This window comes from Musca domestica, unplaced genomic scaffold, assembly GCF_030504385.1.
Source record: "Musca domestica strain aabys unplaced genomic scaffold, Musca_domestica.polishedcontigs.V.1.1 25, whole genome shotgun sequence".
NCBI lineage: Eukaryota > Metazoa > Arthropoda > Insecta > Diptera > Muscidae > Musca > Musca domestica.
The window spans coordinates 3847715-3869826 of NW_026712277.1; the positions used below are offsets into that span (position 1 = coordinate 3847715).

At 31.6% G+C, this 22112-nt stretch overlaps 1 protein-coding gene across 2 annotated transcripts in view; it reads right to left on the reverse strand.

Annotated features, from left to right (window-relative positions):
* The window catches only part of LOC101899127 (uncharacterized), a 324327-nt gene that overhangs the window by 244014 nt on the left and 58201 nt on the right, over nucleotides 1–22112 (reverse strand). For both annotated transcript variants that reach the window (XM_059123686.1, XM_059123685.1), the window contains exon 2: nucleotides 17926–18332. In XM_059123686.1, coding sequence (XP_058979669.1) covers nucleotides 17926–17983 — 58 coding nt within the window. In that variant the 5' untranslated portion in view covers nucleotides 17984–18332. The remainder of the gene's footprint in view (nucleotides 1–17925; nucleotides 18333–22112) is intronic.

A 22112-nucleotide genomic window follows, 5' to 3' on the forward strand; every position in this document is an offset into this window, starting at 1 on the left:
TCTGATATCCTTCGGAAAATATATTTCTTTTAAAATCCACGTTTAAAGATCTGATATCCTTCGGAAAATAAATTTCTTTAAAGATCCGCGATTCAAGATCTGATATCCTTCGGAAAATATATTCCTTTAAAAATCGACGTTTAAAGATCTGATATCCTTCGGAAAATATATTCCTTTAAAAATCGACGTTTAAAGATCTGATATCCCTAAAACTATGCTTTAAAAATCCACGTTTAAAGATCTTATATCCCTAAAAATATGTTTTAAAAATCCACGTTTAAAGATCTGATATCCCTAAAAATATGCCTCAAAAACCCACGTTTAAAAATCTGATATCCCTAAAAATATGCTTTGAAAATCCACGTGTGATATCAGATATCTCTTAAAAAATATTCCTTTAAAAATCTATTGGATACTTAAACAAGTAGTCCTTGAATAAATATTCCTTTAAAAATCCACGTAAAGTAGGCAAGGAGTCCTTGAAAAAATATTCCTTTAAAAACCCACGCTAAGTAGTCAAAAAGTCATTGACACAGTTCTTCTTTAAAAATCCACGTAAATTAGTCAAGGAGTCCTTGAAGCAAATTTCCTTAAAAATTCACGTCAAGTAGCAAACGAGTCCTTGAAAAAATATTCCTTTTCAAAATCCACATCAGGTAGTTAAGGAGACCTTGATATAATATTCCTTTAAAAATCTATGTTAAGTATTCCAAATGTCCTTGAAAATTTTTCCTATGAAATCCACAACTGAAGTCAGATATGCCTTAAGTCAAGGAGTCCTTGAAAAAATATTCCTTCGAAAATCCACGTTAGTGGTATAGGAATCCTTAAAAAAATATTCCCTTAAAACTCCACGTTTAGTAGCCAACGAGTACTTGACAAATATTCCATAAAAATTCGCGATAAGTAGCCAACGGGTCCTTAAAAAAATTCCATTAAAAATCCACGTTAAGTAGTCAACGAGTCCTTAAAAATATATTTAATAAAAAAATCCAACGAGTCCTTGGAAAAATATTAACTTAAAAATCCATGTTAAGTAGTCAACAAGTCCTTGAAAAAATATTCTGATATCCCTTAAAAAAGTTTATTTAAAAATCGACGTTAAATCGTCTAAGAGTCCTTGAAAAATATTAATATTAGACTTTAAGTCTTCTAAAAGTCCTGTAATATATTTCTTAGAAAAAAAAACAAGTTTGGAGGACTGGTTTCCCTAAAAAACATATTCCTTGAAAAACTCATTTTGATGGCCGTGGTATCCTTGAAAATGCCGGATCGTCTAAAAATCCTAAAAAAAATCGAAAAATCCAAAAGTTTACGTTTGGTGGAGAAAGAGTTTTTGGAAAAAAACACATTTCTAAAAATCCAGGATCACATCCTTGAAAAAATATTCCTGGTAATACAATTTGTTGCTATAAAAGTACTTGGAAAAATATTTTATGACAATATAATTTTGAGCGACCAATGTCCCTCGAAAAATATTTTTTTTTAAAATGTCCTCTAAATGTCCTTGAGATTTTTTTTCTACAAACACAACTTGGTGCCCTAGAAGTCCTTTTAGGGATATTTCGTAAAACTTACAAAAAGGCGCGCTAAAATCCTTGGAGAAATATATTTCTTAAACTGTCCACGTGTTATGGTAAGAGAGTCCTTGAAAAAAGATCTCTTAAGAAAACAGTATCCGACCCCTAACATATACCTTTAAAATCCACATGTCTCTTCTCTTAAAGTTCTTATAAATCAAAGTTTGATCCTTGAGAAATATTGCTTGAAAAAATACGATGGGTCTTTAAAGAACTATATCTGGTCCTTGCAGAATATTCCTAAAAATCCCACGGTTTTTCTCTCGAAAAAATGTGAAATTAAAATTCATGTTTGCCTCATCCGTAAGAATACCTGTTTGGTCGTAGGAACAAATCATAAAGTACCCCACTTTGTATTTGGCAAGTATTCTTTGAAATCTTACATTTGGTCCTAGAAACAGTTTCTTTAAAAATACTTTAAATTATTCATGGTGAATTGAAACCAAGTCCTGGAGTGATGTCCCTTAAAAATCCACGTTAGGTGCTTGAAAAGTTGTCCTTATCCATTATCCATTGATATTGAAAGAGTAGTCCTAAGCATCTGCTAGCTATGTCCTTAAGAGATCGTCTTTTGATCGTTGAAATTTGTTCCTTGTGAATCACAACCCAGTACTCGAATGATCTTCTCCAAAAATCCACGTTAGGCGCTTGAAAAGTAGTCATTAAAAATTCATCATTTGTTGTTTGAAGAGTAGTCCTAAAAACTGCTTGTTTAGTCCTTAAGAGATCGACGTTTGATCCTTGAAAAATGTTCTTTAAAATTCGACTTTTATTCCTTGAAAAATATCCTTTAAAATTCGACTTTTGACCAATAATCTTGAAAATTCGACATTTGATCCTTTAATAGCGGTCCTCAAATTAGTCCTAGAAAAATTCCCAAAAATCCAATCCAATTTGAAAATATTCCTTAGATCATTGATCCTTGAAATATATTCTTTGAGAATGCACGTATCGTCCTTGAGAAATATTCTTTTTGAAATCAATACCTAAAAAAAGCCACTACTTAAAAAGTGCTCCCTAAGAAGTCCCCTGGGTCCTTGACAATTTTCCTTAAAAGTCTACGGTTGGTCCTTAAAACCACACGTTTTCCTTGATGAATATTCATTGAGAACCTGCTTTTGGTTCTTGAAAAAGATTTCTTAATAAAACTCATTTGGTACTCGAAGGACATTCCTCAAAAACCCATGCTTGGATCTGGATCTTTTGGTCTTTGTACGTCTGTTTAAATCCACTATTTCCTTTTTTTTTTTGGAATTTTGGCCGTATAAGTAACGACAACACTTATACGCACCGTGTTATCCACAGTTCTCTATTTAAATCATGGATATTTAAGGAAAATCCTTAAATTATGTTCAATTTTATTTTTCCCCAATCTTAAGATTCCTGATCGTCATCATCATCTTGCATGATTAGCATTTATTTCGCATTACATATGATTTATTAGCATTTCAAGGCCTTTGGCAAGATTATCACAGCTTGGGAAGATTTTTTGGCCACCTTCCTGTGCCATTCAGCATTTCTAGTTAAATGTCAGCGAAAATCTTTTGGCCAACGTGTGATTGGGCAATGATTTTGGCTGGTATTTAAAGTCATATTAAAAGGTCTTAGTAGCAAAGAGGGAGATAGAGAGAGAGAGAGAGAGAAAATTGCCAGGATATTTTGTGAAGATGAAGGTACTTAAAACGTGACCAAAATTGCAAAGCAAAAGAATGAAAAGAAAATGGAAATTGCCTGGTTTCGTCTTAGGTTTTTCTCCTTTTTTCTGAAAGAGGATTTTCAGGGCTGCCCTGGCATTGGGCAAAATATCCTGCCATTTCAATATTCTGGGCAGGTATTTAATGGAAACGTATTACAGATAAGTATTGCGCCAAAATATTTATTTTTATTTTCGTCTTTTTTATTTTTTCGCAACAAGGTTAAGGGAAGGGATGACATAATTAAATGAGAAGGAGGGGAGACAATAGTTTGGTAGGCTCTAAGTAAAATATTAGATTCGTATTGCAAATCCAAGAGAATCTTGTCAAAAACAGGAAAGAATCTTACATTTCTATTTGATTGATGGTGGGGCGTATGATTAACGATAACACTCATACTCCTTGATTTACATGACGGATTTCTCCAAGTCGAGCCAATTATTTATACCCAATTTGCATGTGTGTGTTTTCTATTTGTGATTCTCTTTTCGGCTATTCTCCGACCTTAAGGACATTTGCAAATAAAATATTTAATAAACAAAACGAGTGGATACTGTGGCGTATGATTAACAACATCACTCATACGACATTGTTATTTTTATGCGATTTTGTTATTCAATCTGTGAGGGGGGGGGGGTTTTCCTGGAAGTTCCAGATTTTTATTTTCACCACAACAACGACCCACACAAGTGTCCATAATGTTTAATTAAGTATTAATGAATTTTTTTTATTGATTGCTTTCAATATTGTTGCAAGGCATTGGGCTGGAGGGGATAGGTCATATATTTTTGATTTTTTTTTTTTTTGGTCTTATCGATTCTTTTCCTTCTTTGATTTTTGTCTTTTTTTGTAGCCACATATGTTGCAAAATTTTCTTAGGGACGACATGTAAAATCCCAAACAGGAAAAATCCTTAATTTGAGCTGCTTTGTTTTAGATTTTCCTTGAGTGAGGCAAGAAATGAGGACGTTTCTTCGGGGAGTTTTAGATTTCCATGCTAGAGAAAAATTGGAAATATTTTCAAACCAATCCCTGGTTGGGGATTTCAAAAGGAGTTTAGTCTCGGACATAAGAAAATATCCCAAGGACCTATAGGCGTCTTTGGAGAGTTTTAGATTTTAAATTGAAATTTTTACAAACCGATGTCTACGGGGGGTTTTAAGAGAATTTTAGTCATAAATTTTCGAAATTTAGGAGCCTCATCGCATAAGCATTGAGAGATGTGGGAAAATTCGCTAGGGTACGAGAGATGCTGTGCAAATTATAAATATCAGGAACAAAAAAACGGATTTTTTTTTAAATTTTTACAAGTACCTCGAAAAAACTTGGATTTTGCAATGGATATATTTTCATAAATTCAAAAAATTCAGAAAAAATATACTATTTTTCCTAATCAACCTCTAGTTAAGGACTTCAAAAAAATTGAAGTCACGGGCATAGGGGAAATACCAATGGATCTATAGGGGTATTCCCCTGGGTAATGTATTTTCTTAAGATATATTTTTTGGGAGTAATTTTTAAAGGATATTTTTCGCGGACCGACAGACGAAGGAAAATGCCACAGACCTGCAAAAAAAAAAAAGATTTTTCTAGGACATATTTTTCAAGGAATATTTTTAAGGATATTCGACAAAAGGGATATTTTAGTCACGGCCATATGGAAATACCAAGAGCGTCCATAGAGTTATCCGTATAGGGACATTCAGCAAAAGGTATATTTTTTAGATTTTTTTTTTTTTCAAGAAAATTTAACATAAAGAATTTTTAAAGAAAATATGTCTAAATTCCCTTACGAGCTGGGAATTGGAAATTTTGGACATAAGAAAATATTACAAAGACCCATAAAGGTCGTTGGAGAGTTTAGCATTTATAAAAGAGAGGATAATTTTTTTTTATAGAATTTTAGTCATGGCCATAGGGAAATACCACAAGGGTCCATAGGGGTATTCCCATAGGGACATTCTACAAAAGGGATATTTTTAAGATTTTATTTTTAAGGAAATTTAACAGAGGTGGATTTTTAAAGAAAATATTTATGTCTAGATTCCAATACGAGTTGAAAATTGAAAATTTCGGACATACGAAAATATCCAAAGGACACATAGGGGTCTTTAAAATTTTAATAAGATAATTTTTAGCATAATATAATTTAATGAATTTCAGTCACGGCCATAGGGAAATACGACAAGGGTCCATAGGGGTATTCCCCATTGTTATGTATTTTCGTGAGAGATTTTTTTCTGGTAGTAATTTTTAAAGGATTTTTTTCGAGGACTAAAAATATTTAAAAGAAAAATCCCAAAGACCTGCAAAAAGGTTGAAAAAGAAACTTTCATGAATTTTGAACAAACGTTAATTTTTGAAGGAATATTTTTAAAGGACATTTAAACAAAAGAATATTTTGAAGATTTTTTTTCAAGGAAATTTAACAAATGTGGATTTTAAAAGAATATATTTAAGGACATTCAACAAACGTGGATTTTTAAAGAATATTTTTTCAAGGACACTAAAAAATGTGGACTTTTCAAGGAATGTTTTCCGAAGGAAATTTAACAAACGTTGATTTTTAAAGAATATTTTCCCAAGGACATTAAATGAACGCGGATTTTTAAAGAATATTTTTTAAGGACATTTAGAAAAACGTGGAATTTTAAAGAATACTTTTGAGGATATTTACAAAATCGTGCATTTGTAAGGAATATTTTTTAAGGACATTTAAAAAATAGTGAATTTTTAAAGAATATTTTTAAGGACATTTAGAAAAACGTGAAATTTTATAGAATATTTTTAAGGACATTTAAAAAAATAGTAAATTTTTGAAGAATATTTTTTAAGGACATTCAGAAAAACGTGGATTTTTAAAGAATATTTTAAGGACATTTAGAAAAACGTGAAATTTTATAGAATATTTTTAAGGACATTTAAAAAATAGTGAATTTTTATAGAATATTTTTTAAGGACATTCAGAAAAACGTGGATTTTTAAAGAATATCTTTTTAAGAAAATTCAACCAAAGGGATATCTTTTTAAGAACTCTTTCAAAGATATTTAACAAACGTGGATTTTTAAAGAATATTTTTTTAAGGACTTTCAACAAACGTGGACTTTTAATTTTTTTTCAAGGACATTCTACAAACGCTATATTTTTCAGAATATTTCTTTAAGGTCATTCAACAAACGTGGATTTTTAAGGAATACTTCTTTGAAGACATTCAAGAAACGGGAAATTATAAGAATTATTTTCAAGGACATTCAACAAACGGGATATATTTGAGAATATTTTTAAAGGATATTCAGGAAACGTGGATTTTTAAAAAATATTTTTTAAGGACTTTCAACAAACTTTAATTTTTTTTTTTTCAAGGACATTCTACAAACGCGATATTTTTCAGAATATTTTTCTAATGTCATTTAACAAACGTGGATTTTTAAATGAATATTTTTAAGGACATTCAACCAAAAAGGATATTTAGAAGAATTTTAAATTTAAAGGAATATATTTAAGGACATTCAACAAACATTGATGTTTAAAGAAATTTTTTCAAGGACATTAAAAAATTTGGACTTTTTAAGGAATATTTTTCCAAAGACATTCAACAAACGTGGATTTTTTAAGAATTGTTTTTTAAGGATATTCAACAAACGTGGGTGTTTAAAGAACATTTTTCTAAGGACATTCAACAAACGTGGATTTTAAAAGAGCATTTTTAAGGACATTCAACAAATGTGAACTTTTAAAGATTTTTTTAAGGACATTCAACAAACGTGGGGTTTTTATAGAATATTTTTTCAGGACATTCAACAAACGTGGAATTTTTTATACAATATTTTTTTCAGGACATTCAGCAAACGTGGATTTTTGAACAATATTATTTTTAAGGACAATCAAAAAATGTGGATTTAAAAAAAAAATATTTTTTAACGATATTCAACAAACGTGGATTTTAAAAGAATATTTTTAAGGACATTCAACAAACGTGGATTTTTAAAGAATATTTTTTAAGGACATTCAATATACGTGGATTTTTAAAGGAATATTTTTTTAAGGACCTTCAACAAACATGGATTTTTAAAGAATATTTTTCTAAGGACATTTAACAAACAAGGTATTTTTAAGATTTTTTTCAAAGCACATTCAGCAAAAGTGGACTTTAAAAAAAAATAAGGACATTCAACAAAACTAGGAATTTTAAAGAATATTTTCCAAGAACATTCAACAAACGTGGATTTTAAGAGAATATTTTTTAAGGACATTCATGAAAGGCGGTTTTGAATTTTTAAAGAATATATTTTAATTACATTTAAAAAACGTGAATTTTTAAAGAATCTCTTTTTAGGGACATTCAACAAACGGGATATTTTGAAAAATATTTTTAAAGGTCATTCAACAAACCAGAACTTTTTTAAGAATATTTTTCTAAGAACATTCAACAAATGTGGACTTTTTAAAGAATATTTTTAAGGACATTTAAAAAAACGTGGATTTTTATAGAATATCTTTTTAAGGACATCCAACAAATGTGGATTTTTAAAGAATATGTTTTAAGGACATTCAACAAACATGGATTTTTAATGATATTTTTTAGGGACATTCCACAAAACTAGGAATTTTTAAAGAATCTTTTTAAGGACATTCAACAAACATGGATTTTTAATGATATTTTTAAAGACATACAACAAACGGGATATTTTTATGATTTTTTCTCATGGACATTCACCAAACGTGGATTTTAAGAGAACATTTCTTGAGGACATTCAAGAAAGAAGAATTTTCAAAAAATATTTTTTAAGGACATTCAACAAAACTAGGAATTTTTAAATAAAATTTCTTCAAAGACCACCAACAAACATAGACTTGTCGCAAGACGTCCAGTCAATGCAGATTTTTTAGAAAGTATTTTCTTCGGAGACTTTTTGCAGGACCTCCAACAAGCGTGGATTTTTTGAAAGTATTTTCCTGAGAGATTTTTCCTGGGAGTACCTACAATTTTAATTTTTTCCTTCCTGAAACTCCCTTTCAGACCTTTTCCCAAGTTTTACCCATAAAGTCCCAAGTTTTATGTGTGCAATCTGCCATAATGTTGGTGTTTGCATATGGGGTTAGTTTCGTTTCTTTTCTATTTTTCCCACTTCTTCCAAACTTGTAACACATATGCACTGAAATAAGCTTAACTTTCGGGCAAACTTTCTTTCTTTCGGCAAGCATTTCCAGGGCGTTGGGAGGTGAGAGCCAGCTATTTTCTTTTGCCAGTCCTTTTTTTGCGTAGTTTTCCGCAAAACTTTCTATTCACATGATTGTGGTATTTCTTTTCGCTTTCTTTGCATGGCTTTAAAAATACATGTCCACACACACGCACACACACACATGGAAATAAAGGAAAAACTAATGTACAGTTTTTCACATCATCTCCTTAAGGAATGTTCGTTGAACTGTGGGCAAGTGTGTGTGAGGATATGTATGTGTGTGAATTGCGTGTGTGTGTTATTTTACCAGACTGTGTATAACCGCGTAACAGTAACAGCTGTGCCACATTTGCTTATCTTTTATACACACTCATCATGCTCGAAGACATTGTTCGTTATGAACATGTGTGAGAGTGTGAGTGTGTGTGTGTGTGAGAGAGAAGATTGTTCCGAGTAGAGCTTACTTATTTTAATAAGAAAAGCAACTAATAAGTTGCAAGAATGTTTTTTTTTTTCTTCTTTCCCTCCAGGTCTTAACAAATGCATAATGAAAAAGGCAATTTCAGAAATCACAAGTGATAATTATTCGAGAGGAGGATGGGGGGAAATCAGGATTCAAAAGAAAATGCATTTCAAAATCATTTTTAAATTTTAAAAATGTTTCTCTTAATGGCGTATGATTAACGACAACACTCATACGCAGGGTTTGTAAAGGCAATTTGGAGAGGGAAATATTTTTAGGATTCAAAGCATAATAGCTGCTATTTCAGAGGTTGAAGGACGTAAGTTAGAATTTTTTCTTTTGAATCTCATGGCCAATGGCCCAAATTTCACTGAGACGAAGATTCAAGGATATTCGCTATGTTATTCTTCTTCAAGTCTTAATAAATCCATAATACACAAGGCAATTTCAGAAATCAGAAGTGATAATTATTCGAGAGAAGGAAAGGGGGAAATCAGGATTCAAAATCATTTTCAAGTTTTAAAAATGTTTCTCATAATGGCGTATGATGAACGACAACACTCATACGCAGGGTTAGAAAAAGCAATAAGGAGAGGAAAATATTTTTCAAGATTCTAAGCATAATAGCTGCTACTTCAGAGGTCGAAGGGTGTAAGTCAGATTTTTTTCTTGGGAATCTCATGGCAAATATTACAAATTTCACTGAAACGAAGATTCAAGGATATTCGCCGTGTTATTCTCCTACAGGTCTTAATAAATTCATAATGCAGAAGGCAATTTGAAAATCAGAAGTAATAATTACTCGAGTGGAGGGAAGCAGGAAATCCAAATTCAGAAGAAAATTCATTTGGGCATTCCTACAAGAAAATCGTACCTAAATTTAAAAAATCTTCTCATAATGGCGTATGATCAACGACAACACTCATACGCAGGGTTTGGAAAAGCAATTTGGAGAGGCAAATATTATTAATATTTCAAACATTTGAGTGGGAGGTACCAGAAGAAATGGTCCGATCTCTACCATCTTTACAACATATTTTGTGTTGATGAAAATATTGAGGTGTGTCATTTTTGAATGGAATCGGATGTTAATTTCGCGTTTTATGAGCTTCTTGGATATCCAAAATTTTGACCCTTTGTGGGGGAGGTACTAGAAGGAGTGGACCGATATAACCCGTCTTCACACCAGACCTTGGGTTAAAAAATTATTGTGATGTGTGTAATTTGAAGAGAATCGGACTCTTACATCACGTTTTATAAGAGCTGTAATTATTCAAAATTTCGACCCTTTGTGGGGGAGATACTTGATGGAGTGGACCGATATTATCTATTTTCACTCCTGACCTAGCACTGACGGAAATATTAGGATACGCAAAGTTGGAACAAAATCGGATTATCCTTTCTCTTTCTGTGCAAAAAATATATTTTTTGAAAATTTCGACGTTTTGTGGTGGAAGTACCAGAATGAGTGGACCGATATAACCCATCCTCACACCAGACCTTGGGTTAAAAAATTATTGTGATGGGTGTAATTTGAAGACAATCGGACTCTTACGTCACATTTTTTTAAGATATATGATTATTTAAAATTTCGACCCTTTGTGGGGGAGGTACTTGATGGAGTGGACCGATTTTGTCCATTTTTACACCTGAAATAGCACTGACGCAAATATTAGTATTTGCAAAGTTGGAGAAAAATCTGATAATCCCTTTTCTTTCTGTGCAAAAAAATATTTTTTGAAATTTTTGACCTTTTGTGGGGGAGGTACCAGAAGATGTGGACCGATATAACCCGTCTTCACACCAGACCTTGGGTTAATAAAATTATTGTGATGTGTGTAATTTAAAGGCAATCGGACTCTTACATCACGTTTTATAAGAGCTGTAATTATTAAAAATTTCGACCCTTTGTGGGAGAGATACTTTATGGAGTAGGCCCATATTGTCCATTTTCGCACCTGTGCTATGCCTGACGCAAATATTAGGATTTTTTTAGAACATCTTTTTTAGGGCCAAATTAAGAACCAATTTTCAAATAACAAATACAAAGGGGACATTATAAAATAATATTTCCTCAAGGACCAATAGAACATAGGGTAAAACATTTTTTTTTTCAAGGACCTACCAGAAACTGGCATTTTTGAAAAATATTTAAGTACCTTCAACAGAAGCACATTCTTGAAGAATATTTTAACAGGACCCCCTGACGTCGATTTTGCAAAAAATGTTTTTTTTTCAAGGACCTTGCAAAGTTGGAGCAAATTCGGATTATCCTTTCTTTTTTTGTGCAGAAAAATATTTCTTGAAAAATTCGACGTTTTGTGGGGGAGGTACTAGAAGGAGTGGACCGATTTATTCCATCTTAACACCAGACCTTGGGTTTATAAAAATATTGTGGTGTGTGTAATTTGAAAACAATCGGACTCTTACATCACGTTTTATAATAGCTGTAATTATTCAAAATTTTGACCCTTTCTGGGGGAGGTAGTTGATAGAATAGACCGATATTGTCCATTTTCGCACCTGACCAAGCACTGATGCAAATATTAGGATTTGTAAGATTGGAGCAAATTCGGATTATCCTTTCTCTTTTTGTGCAGAAAAATATTTCTTGGAAAATTTCGAGGTGCCAGAAGGAGTGGACCGGTATTACCTATCTCCAAACTCGCTCTAAGTTTGGTAATAATAATTCTATTTACCATACTCCCTTCGAGTATTTTCAGGCAGCAGACAGACAGACGGACATCGCTAGATTGACTCCAAATGTCCTGAAATTGTTATTTCGATGAGGCACGTTTTGCCCGTATCAAATGATATAACACCCTCTCTAGCCATATGTCTGAGGGTATAACAAGGAAAATTATTTGCAGCACCAATGCGTATGAGTTACGTCATCACTAATACCTCTTGGGGCTACATATAACTAAACATTGTCCAATAATGTTTTTCACATTTTATAATGCGTATGAGTAACGACATCACTCATACGCCTTAAATAATATGTAACTAACCATTCTCCAATAACAAATGTTTTATATTGTGCCACATTTAGGCCCCCAAAGGCCCATCTGTTTTTCATTACAAACATTTTATTATCACCCATACTCGAAAAAATATTCTGCCTCCTTTCGAGTACCTCTTTCCAAGGTCCTTTTTATTGGCATTGAGCAAAAATATATTATGCCCGTTTATGGATTTATTAACAGACCCATTTACGCTCAACGCACATAAATTGAGTTACGTTGCACAAATCAGTATGGGTGCTGAAGTAAGAGGTGGACATGAAAAATTATCTCTTCTGTCTGGCTGCGATTATCATCTCTCTGTGTGTGTGCGCAACATTTGTCATAAGTTAAGCACATAAACTTTACGACTTTTTTCCACATTGCATTGCCAGTCATTCACATTGTCTGTATTTGAGAAATTTATGGGCCTCATCTCATACGCATTGGCAGATGTGGGAAATTTTGGTAGGGTACTAGAGTTACTGTTGGTAAATAATAGAAATCAACGAACAATTTTTTAATAAAGATTTTCAAGAAAAAAAACGGATTTTCAAGGAATATTTTCTCAAGGTCCATCAGAGCATTAATTATTTAAAAAAAAAAATATTTTTTCAAGGTCCTAAGGGAACGAAAATTTTTAAAATATATTTTACTCCAAGGACCTTTAATAAAATCAATTTTTTAATAATGTTTTTAATAACTGATTTTTCAAGAACCTCAAACAAGTGTCTTTTTTTAAGAACATCTTTTCCAGGGTCAAATAAAGGAACAATTTTTAAATAATATCTTTGGAAAAACAAATCAAAAGGAGAATTTGCAGAGAAAATTTCCTCAGGAATTCACAGAACAAAGATCAAAAAAAAAAATAAATTTTTGAAGGACCTACAAGAAACGAGAATTTTCAAAATATATTTTTCAAGGACTTTTAAAAACGACACTTCTTTTTGAAGAATACTTTGAAGAACCCACTAACATAGATATTTTTAATAAATATATATTTTTAGGACCTTCAACAAAAGTGGATTTTTAAAGAATATTTGTTTTCAAGGACCTCCAAGGAACATAGATTTTTTTTAAATAAAAAAAAGAATATTTTTTGAGCAGCAAATCATCGTCGATGTTTTAGGATTTTTTTTCAAGGACTTCCAACCACAGTGGAAAGTTTTTTTTAAACCATGTTTTTCAAAGACCTCCAAAAAAATGATTTTAAGGAACATATTTTCAAGGGCCAAATTAAGGACTTAATTTTGAATAATATTTTTCAAGGAATTATTTTAAAGCGGGATTTTCAAAGGATATTTTCTCAAGGGCCAACAGAACATAGATTAAAAAAAAACATTTTCAACGACATACAAGAAACGAGAATTTTCAAAATGTATTTTTAAAGACTTTTAAAAAAATAAATTTTTTGAAGAATATTTTAAAGGACCCACTAACATAGATTTTTTTAATAAATATATTTTTAGGACCTCCAACAAAAGTAAATTTTTAAAGAATATTTTTTTCAAGGACCTCCAAAGAACATAGATTTTTTTGTTTTTGAATAACTTCTTTTTATAAGGACCAATTTTTAAATAAAAAAAAATATTTTTGAGCAGCAAATCATCGACGATATCTTACGAAACTTTTTTTAAGGACTTCCAACCACAGTGGAACGTTCTTCTAAATCATGTTTTTCAAAGGCCTCCTAAAAATTAAGGACTAATTTTTCAATAATATTTTTCAAGGAATTATTTAAAAGGAAAATTTTCAAAGTATTTTTTTCTCAAGGGCCAACAGAACATAGATTAAAAAAAACATGTTTTTAAGGACATGCAAGAAACGAGAATTTTTGAAATACATTTATTTGAAGGACCTTTAACAAAGGTAAATTTTTTGAAGAATATTTTTAGAGGACCTTGGATTTTTAAAGAATATTTTTAGGGACTCACATATAGACTTTTCGATAAATATTTTTCTCAAATACAAAAATAATATTTTTTTAAAGAAAAGGTTCTAAAAGGACCTCGAACAAATTCTTATTTTTTGAACAATATTTTTCAAGAGAATATTTTTCGAATTTGCATCTGATTTTTCAAGAACCAACAGATCGACAAGTTTAAATGTTGAACGAATATTTTTGTGCCTCCTGATAGTTTCTAAGAGGGGATTTGTTTTCAAGGATTCCATCTTCACCAAATCTGGATTTTGAGGGCCTTTTTTGTAATGGATTTTTAAGAATTGCTTAGAGGACTCAGTGATCAATAAACGCAGATTATTTAGAAATATTTTTGAGAGTCCTCTGGTCACAAAATAAGGATTTTTCAAGGACCAAAAAGATTGAGGATTTTTAATATTTTTAAGGACCAAAAAGAAGATTTTTTAAATATTTATTGTTTGAGGACAAAAGGCCACAAAACGTGGGATTTTTTAATTGATTTTTGCAGGATCAACTGTTATCCTGGATTGTAAAGGAGTCTTCTTATAACATATCCAGAATATTTTGCAGGTATTGTTGAGAAGTATTTTTTACAATACATTCAAGTAATCAAACTTGGACTTTCAAAAATTAGCTTTTCAAGGACATGCAGTCCCATATTCATGATTTTTAAGGACAACTTTCGAAAGAATATCAGACAATTAATTTTTAAAGACTCTTCTTTGGGGCCTCATCAAATTTGACATAAAAAATATTACTTTAAGTCTTAAATTCTAAAGGGCTATAATCCAGAGTTTTAAAAGATATGTTTCAAGGACGTTCCGATTACCAAAGGTGGATTTAAGTTTTATATTTCTCTCTTGGCCTAGAATTCATGATTTTTCAAAAGATATTTTTTCAAGGTCCTTATAACAGCAGAATATCAAGGACATTTTTGTCAGGTTCATCAAGGCTATAGACGTAGATTTTTAAAGAGTTTGTCTTCAAGGACCTTTAGACAATCGAATTTGGATTATCAAGCATATTTTTTTTTCTACCCATAAAGGCTATAGACGAAGATTTTTCAAGTGTTTGTCTTCAAGGACCCTTAGACAATCCATCTTGCATTTTTAAAATGGATTTTCAAATAATAGATTTTCAAAAGACTTTGGAATATTTGTGCATTTCCAAAGAATATTTTCAAGGACCTTCAGGGACAAATTCATGCATTTTAAAGGGGCAATGATTTTTCTTTTTGATATATCAACAGAGTTTATTATGCCGACCAAATTTTACTTAAACAGATATTTTCCAAATATTTTTTAGACCATAGTTCTAGGCCAATAAAGGCTTTTTCCAGAAATATTCAGTGGTGAATTAAAAAAAAAATTTCGCAAGGACCTAGAAGGCCATTATACTTGACTCTCAGACCACTACAGATTATTTTTAAATATAATATTTTCTCGAGAACCTTTGGTCCAACAAATGTTGAATTGAAAAGATCTTTTTTTAAGAATTGTAAGGGCTGTAATCCTGGATTTAGAGGAATATTTTTTAAGCACATTGATTTCACTCAACTATTACTTTAATAGTTTTTTTTTAGAGCTTCATTAGGGCAGCTACACTGGAGACTGCTTCAGCGTGGATTTTTTAAAGAATGTATTTATAAACCTTACCAATTTTATCATTCTGTATTTATGGAGCATATATTTTTAAAAGAAATTGAAACCCCAAACATGGATTTTCATCATTTAGGTACATGTATCCTTTAATTCACACAGCCTTACATACAAAGGCATCCCTTTCTTATATTCCAAATAATGGTATTTTTATTGTCCTGTTGGCCAGAAACTGAGTTTACTCATTGCTTGTATATGTGTGCGTAATGAGGCACATTAGTCGCATAAATTACATAATATGGCCCAATGTCTGGCTGGAAAATAATACAAAATGATGCGGTAGTTTTGGTGACAATGGGCCAGCTAAAAATTTGTTGTGAATGCTGGCTATTTGTCAAGGAGATAAAAGTAATAATGTTGCATAATTTTAGGAGATGGCATATCCATTTTTTAAATTGAATTATATTTCAATTATCCAGGGTGAGATGTCTCATTTTTATACCCTACACCACAAGGTGGTCATTATACCCTACACCACAAGGTGGTCAGGTTTTGATGATCTGCATAGAATCACATTCTGAGTCGATTTATGCATGTCCGTCCGTCCGTCCGTCTGTCCATGTATTTTTGTAAACAAAGTAAAGCTCGCATTTATTGTCCTATCCAAATAAAATTTTGCACAAATCATTTGTTTGGCCCAAGGACGAACCCTATTGAAATTCGAGATAATTGGTCAAAATTTAGATATACCTCCCATACACATCTTCGTCCGATTTGCCTTTTATTGTGCACCAAACGTGTAATATTAGCCCGAATGGTATGGAATTTTGCACATACAACCAGATTAGGCCTGAAAATAAGTATGCCAAATTTGATAGAAATCGGTTCAGATATAGCTATAGCTCCCATATATATTGTCCATCCGATTTGTTATTTTTGTCCTCCGCAGCCGTAATATGCACTCCGTAACAACAATATTTTGGGGAATATATCAAATACAAATCAGAAATACTACTGAAATACTTGCTAAATTTGATCGAGATCGGGTAAGATTTGGATATAGCTCCCATATATAACTTCGTCCGATTTACCTTTTATTGTGCACCATACGTCTAATATTTGCTCAAATGGAATGGAATTTGGCACTTACGACCGAATTGAGTCTAGAAGCTTGTATGTCAAATTTGATGAAGATCGGTTCAGATATAGCTATAGCTCCCATATATACTTGTTCATCCGATTTGTTATATTTGTTACCCACAGCCGTAATATGCACTCCCCGTAACAACGATATTCAGGGAAATATATCAAATACAGCTCAGAAATATGTTTGCCAAATTATATCGAGATCGGTTCCGATTTGGATATATCTCCCATATATATCTTTATCCGATTTCAACTTAAGTGTGCACCAAATGGGCAATACAATTCCGAATTTAAAAGATGCAAATGCTTCAGCATATTTAGTTCTTTGAACTTTAAATTATAATTATAATCATAGCGTTTATGATTGAATTCTCCCATAAAAACTTTTAATTGTTATGCGGAGCTCTACTAAATTAGCAAAGTGGTGTAGGGTATCATAAAGTCGGCCGCACCCGACTTTAAGACTTTCTTTACTATTTTTTTTTTTTTTTTTATTTTAATTTGGTTCTTTTTCTAATTTTCGATTATATACGAATTATATTAACCTAAAAGTATGCAATATTATTCTTTTGGGGAAAATGTAGTTAGCATGTGACTATGGAATTTAAGAAAAAGATATATATTTTTCAAAAATTACTAAAGTTCATTAAGGGAGAAAAAAAATATTTTTAAATCACCCAGAAAAAAAGCAACTTGGAAATTTTAGAATAGGATATTTTTTTGAAGGGAATAGGTAGATGCCAAAGAAATTGCTTTCTAATTATGGCATACATTTCCACAATTTTTTCTTGTGGAATCAAAAAGAATATTAATTTTCTCAAATTTCCATATTTTTCTTCGAGGATAAAATAATTCTTTTTCTCCTTAAGTATTGCAAACAGCAATTATTTAATTATATTTTTTCCTTAAATTCCATAAACATCCACACTCTTTCTCTCTCTCTTATTACTCTCCCTAACAACATAATATTGCATACTTTTAGGTTGAGTACATGAAACCCACAAAACAAATATGCATTGTATGTGGCATACACCCCTCAAGGCAGAACATGCGCCACAATATTGAAAAAAAATATAAATATTGAAAAAATTTTAATAATATTTAAATTAAACATTGCTAAAGATACAAGAGCAGCAGCAGTTGTTGCTGCTGCTGTTGTTGTTGTTTGTTTGCTCTTTTTGTTAATTCTCGCCCTAAAACCTCAATAATGAATATTTCATATAATGAATATTTGATGTTGTATACTTTGCGGGGCAGCAGTAGATAATATTAGCATGTTAATATTTTATAACAAAAAAAAAGGAAACACATGTACATATCTATATACATATACTTACATTGTATTAAAATAATGAACAATAATATGTAAAGGCTTCGATCGAATGTCGGTCTCATGACTTCATAACTTCGTAAAATAATGGATAGTTGTTGAGAGGAGGGTTGCGGATGTACGGATGGATGTATGGGTGGTTGCGCGAGTGTGATAGAAGGGTCTCCTAAGCTTTGATTAGCAGCAGTATCCAATGAAGATTATAGCAAAGAATTCCGAAAATTTTTTCCTGTTCTGCTCCGCAAGTTAATCCAATTAGAAGTGGGTTTGATGTTGTTTTATTTGCGTAGAATTTCGCTTGCTCTTCCGTTCGCTCTCCACTCTTTTTTCTTTGGCACAGAGTGTGGGAGAAGTTGATTTTTTTGTTTTAGGTTGAGTTGTTTTTAATAGTAATCGGGTAAAGAGGATAAAGTGCTGAAAGTATAGAAAAGAATGGAGAGAGAGAAAAAAATAAGCTTATTAAAATAACATAGAGAACATACACATAGTGCTTCGTGTTAACAAGATTTTTTTTTGAGTAGCTTATAATAATAACATGAAAATAATTGTTGTAAAATAATTACTTTTTTAGAGAAATTTATGTTAGTTTATGTTAATAGTTTTGTTAGAGACATGATTTTTAATTAGTGGCATGATGGGGAAGACATACAAAAAATAAATAAAAATTTTATTAAACCAAATCAATTTTTAACAAATTTTTCAACAATATACTATAAGGACTTAGATATCAAACGAATGCGATTTTTTTTGGCAAAAATCGTTTTTTTTTTTTTTGCAAAAATCGTTTAATTTTTTTATAAAAATTTTATTTAAGGACCTTTGGACGACCAATCGGAATTTATTTAAGGAAAAATATATTTTTTTTTTTGAGAATATATAAAAGGAGCAGTAGAGAGAATATATTTTTAAGGACCCAAGAAATTAACTCGTTTTAATTTTTAAAATAATTTAAGGACCAAAGAATCAACTAATTGTTCTAAATACCAAAAAAAACAAACAATTAAAAAAACATTAAGTTCGGCCGGGCCAAACTTTAAATACCCTCCACCTTAGGGTAAAAGAAACATTAGAAGAAATGTGGCAAAAATCATTAAAATGCCGAATATCGAGAGATACCGTTATATGGGGGCTACACCAAAACGTGGACCTATAATTACAATGTTTCGCCACACGAACTAGGACCCATTATGACCCACATATACCAATTTTTAGACAAATCAGTGAAAAATATGGAAAAAACCATCAAAATACCGAATATCGGGAGGTATCTTTATATGGGGGCTATATCAAATAATGGACCCGTGCATGCAATGTTTCGCCACCGAAGCTGGAACCAATTATGACCAACAAATACCAATTTTTAGACAAATCCGTGAAAAAATGTGGCAAAAATCATTAAAATATCGAATACCGGGAGGTACCGCTATATGGGGGCTATACCAAAACGTGGACCTATACATGCAATGTTTTGCCACACGCACAGAAACCCGTTATGACCTACAAATACCAATTTTAAGACAAATCCGCGAAAAAAATTTGGCAAAAATCATTAAAATGCCGAATATCGGGAGGTACCGTTATACCGTTATACCAGAACGTGGACCGATATATCTCATTTTCAATTCCAATTATCCTAGACTCAATGCAAATTGCTCTGCTAAATTTTGGCGCTCTACGTCAAATAATGTGGGCTGTATCGTGATTTCAACAGACAGACAGACGGACGGACATCGTTAAATCGACTTAGAATTTTATGCTGATTATGAATATATATACTTTATGTGGTATAAGACGAATATTTAAGGATGTTACAAACGGAATGACAAAGTTAATATACCCTCCTTTCCAAGGTGGAGGGTAAAAAAGTTGTGAAATTTTGTAACGAGAGATTTATTTATTTCTTTTTTTTTTTTTTTTGTTAACGAATATTTTTCTAAAGACCAAAAAAACCAAATAAAAATGTAATTTTGTAAAGAGAGAGATTTTTTTTGAAATCGAATATTTTCCTTTAATAATAATTTTTTTCTTTTGAAGAATCTTAGGTCCAATAAAATCTTGAATCAATCAAATATCTCCCTTTAAAGGACTATATGGGCTGTAATTCTAGACTTAAAGCAATTTTTTTCAAGAACATTGATTCCACCAACAGAGGATTATCAAAGTTTTGTTTTGGTCTGCTTTCCAGAATTTTTCTTGAAAATTGATTCAAAGTTCTTCAGACAGCTTAAACGTGGAATATCAGCCACAATTTTTTCAAATCTCATCGGAATTTAAAATTCTCAATTTTTTAAAAATGTTTTAATATTTATCTAAGGGAAAACCAGCGTTGATTTTTAAAATAATTTAAGAACTAAAATTTGGGTCTTTATCTCTCTCGTGCTCTCTCTCTCTCTCTCTCCCTCTAAGGAGACACATTTTGGTAATAATAATTTAAGGACCAAAAATTGAGTCTTTATCTCTCCGCTCTCTCTCTCTCTCTCTCTCTCTATCTCTCTCCCTCTGAGGAGCCACATTTTGGTAATAATAATTTAAGGGCCAAAATTCGAGTCATTCTCTCTCTCTCTCCCTCTGAGGAGTCACATTTTGGTCCTTTAATTATTTTAAAAATCCACGCTGGTTTGCCCTAAAATAAATAATTACTTTTTTTCGGTCTTCAAAAAAAAGCTGGAATCTTTAAATTTTGCACGTGCATCCGGCTAAATGGTTAGGCCTATGATAAGGCTGGTGTTTTTGGAATTTCGTCCTAAAAAGGTACAATATTGCTAAATTGTACTAAAAATTAAATATTTTATACTGGACAAACCGAATAAGCTAGAATTCTTAAATTTGGATTGAGAGTCACTGGTGGAATGTAGGATACATATACTAAAAGGTTTTTAGAAATTCGCACTTTAAGATCACGAAAAGTTCTAAAATGGTACTAAATTTGTAAAATGGTACCATTTGGTATTATGTGAACGGATAGAGCTAAAAACTTAACATTTGGTATGAGAATCAAGGTAGGAAAGCTAGATTGACATATGAAAGTGGAAATAAGGAAATGTGTACTAAGTGTGCCAACTGTACTAAATGATACTAATTTTGGAAATGTTTGGTTAGGGGCGAACGGATCAAGCTGGAATTTTTATATTTCGGTATTGGGGTCCCTTTTGCTTGCAGGTTTGTGAAAAATGGGTGGTTTTGGAAATATGTACTACAAGTGCACGAAAAGTACATAATAGTACTATTTGGGGTACAATTTGGTATTGTGTGAACAAATAGTGCTTGAAATCTGAAATATGGTATTAGGGACGCTTTTCATGTGTAGCCTGAACATATGGAGGTGGTTTCGAAAATGTGTACTATAATTTTACGAAAAGTACTAAATGGTACTAAATTTGGTATCAAGTGAAGGAGTGGAGATAAAATTCTAAAATTTGATATTTAGATTGCTGGTGATGTCTGTATTTGAAATTTAAAGGTGGTTTGGAAATACGTCCTACGTTTGTACGAAAAGTACCAAATTGTACTAAATTTGGTATTGAGCAAAAGAATAGAACTGGTATCCTGAAATTTGGTACAGACGTCACTGTCGGTATCTGAAATTGAGATATGTGGGTGGTTTTGTAAATGTGTAATATAATTGTACGGAAAGTACTAAATAGTACTAAAATTGGGACTAAGTGATGGAGCCGCACCAAAAATTCTAAAATTTGATGTATATGTCATTGTTTATATCTCGAATTGAGATATGGAGATGGTTTTGGAAATACATCCTATATTTGTATGGAAAGTACTGAATAGTACTAAATTTGGTATTGGGTGAAAGGTTAGGGTTGGAATCCTCAAATTTGACATTGAAGGCTCTTTTGGTATATGGGACTGCGATATTAGCTTAAGTTTGGAAATACGAACTATTATTGTTCGGAAAGTACTAAATGGTACTATATTTGGTACAATTTGGTATTGGGTGAACAGATAGTTCTTGAAGTCGGAAATTTGCTTTTAGGATCGCTGTTCATGTCTAGCCTGGACATATGGTGGTGGCCTTGAAAATGTGTACTGTAATTGTACGAAAAGTACTAAATGGTACCAAATTTGCTATTGGGTGAAGGAATAGAGATAAAACTCTTAAAATCAATATGGAGGTCTCTATTAGTATCTGGAGTTGAGATATTGAGGTGGTGTTGGAAATGAGAACAATACTTGTGCTAA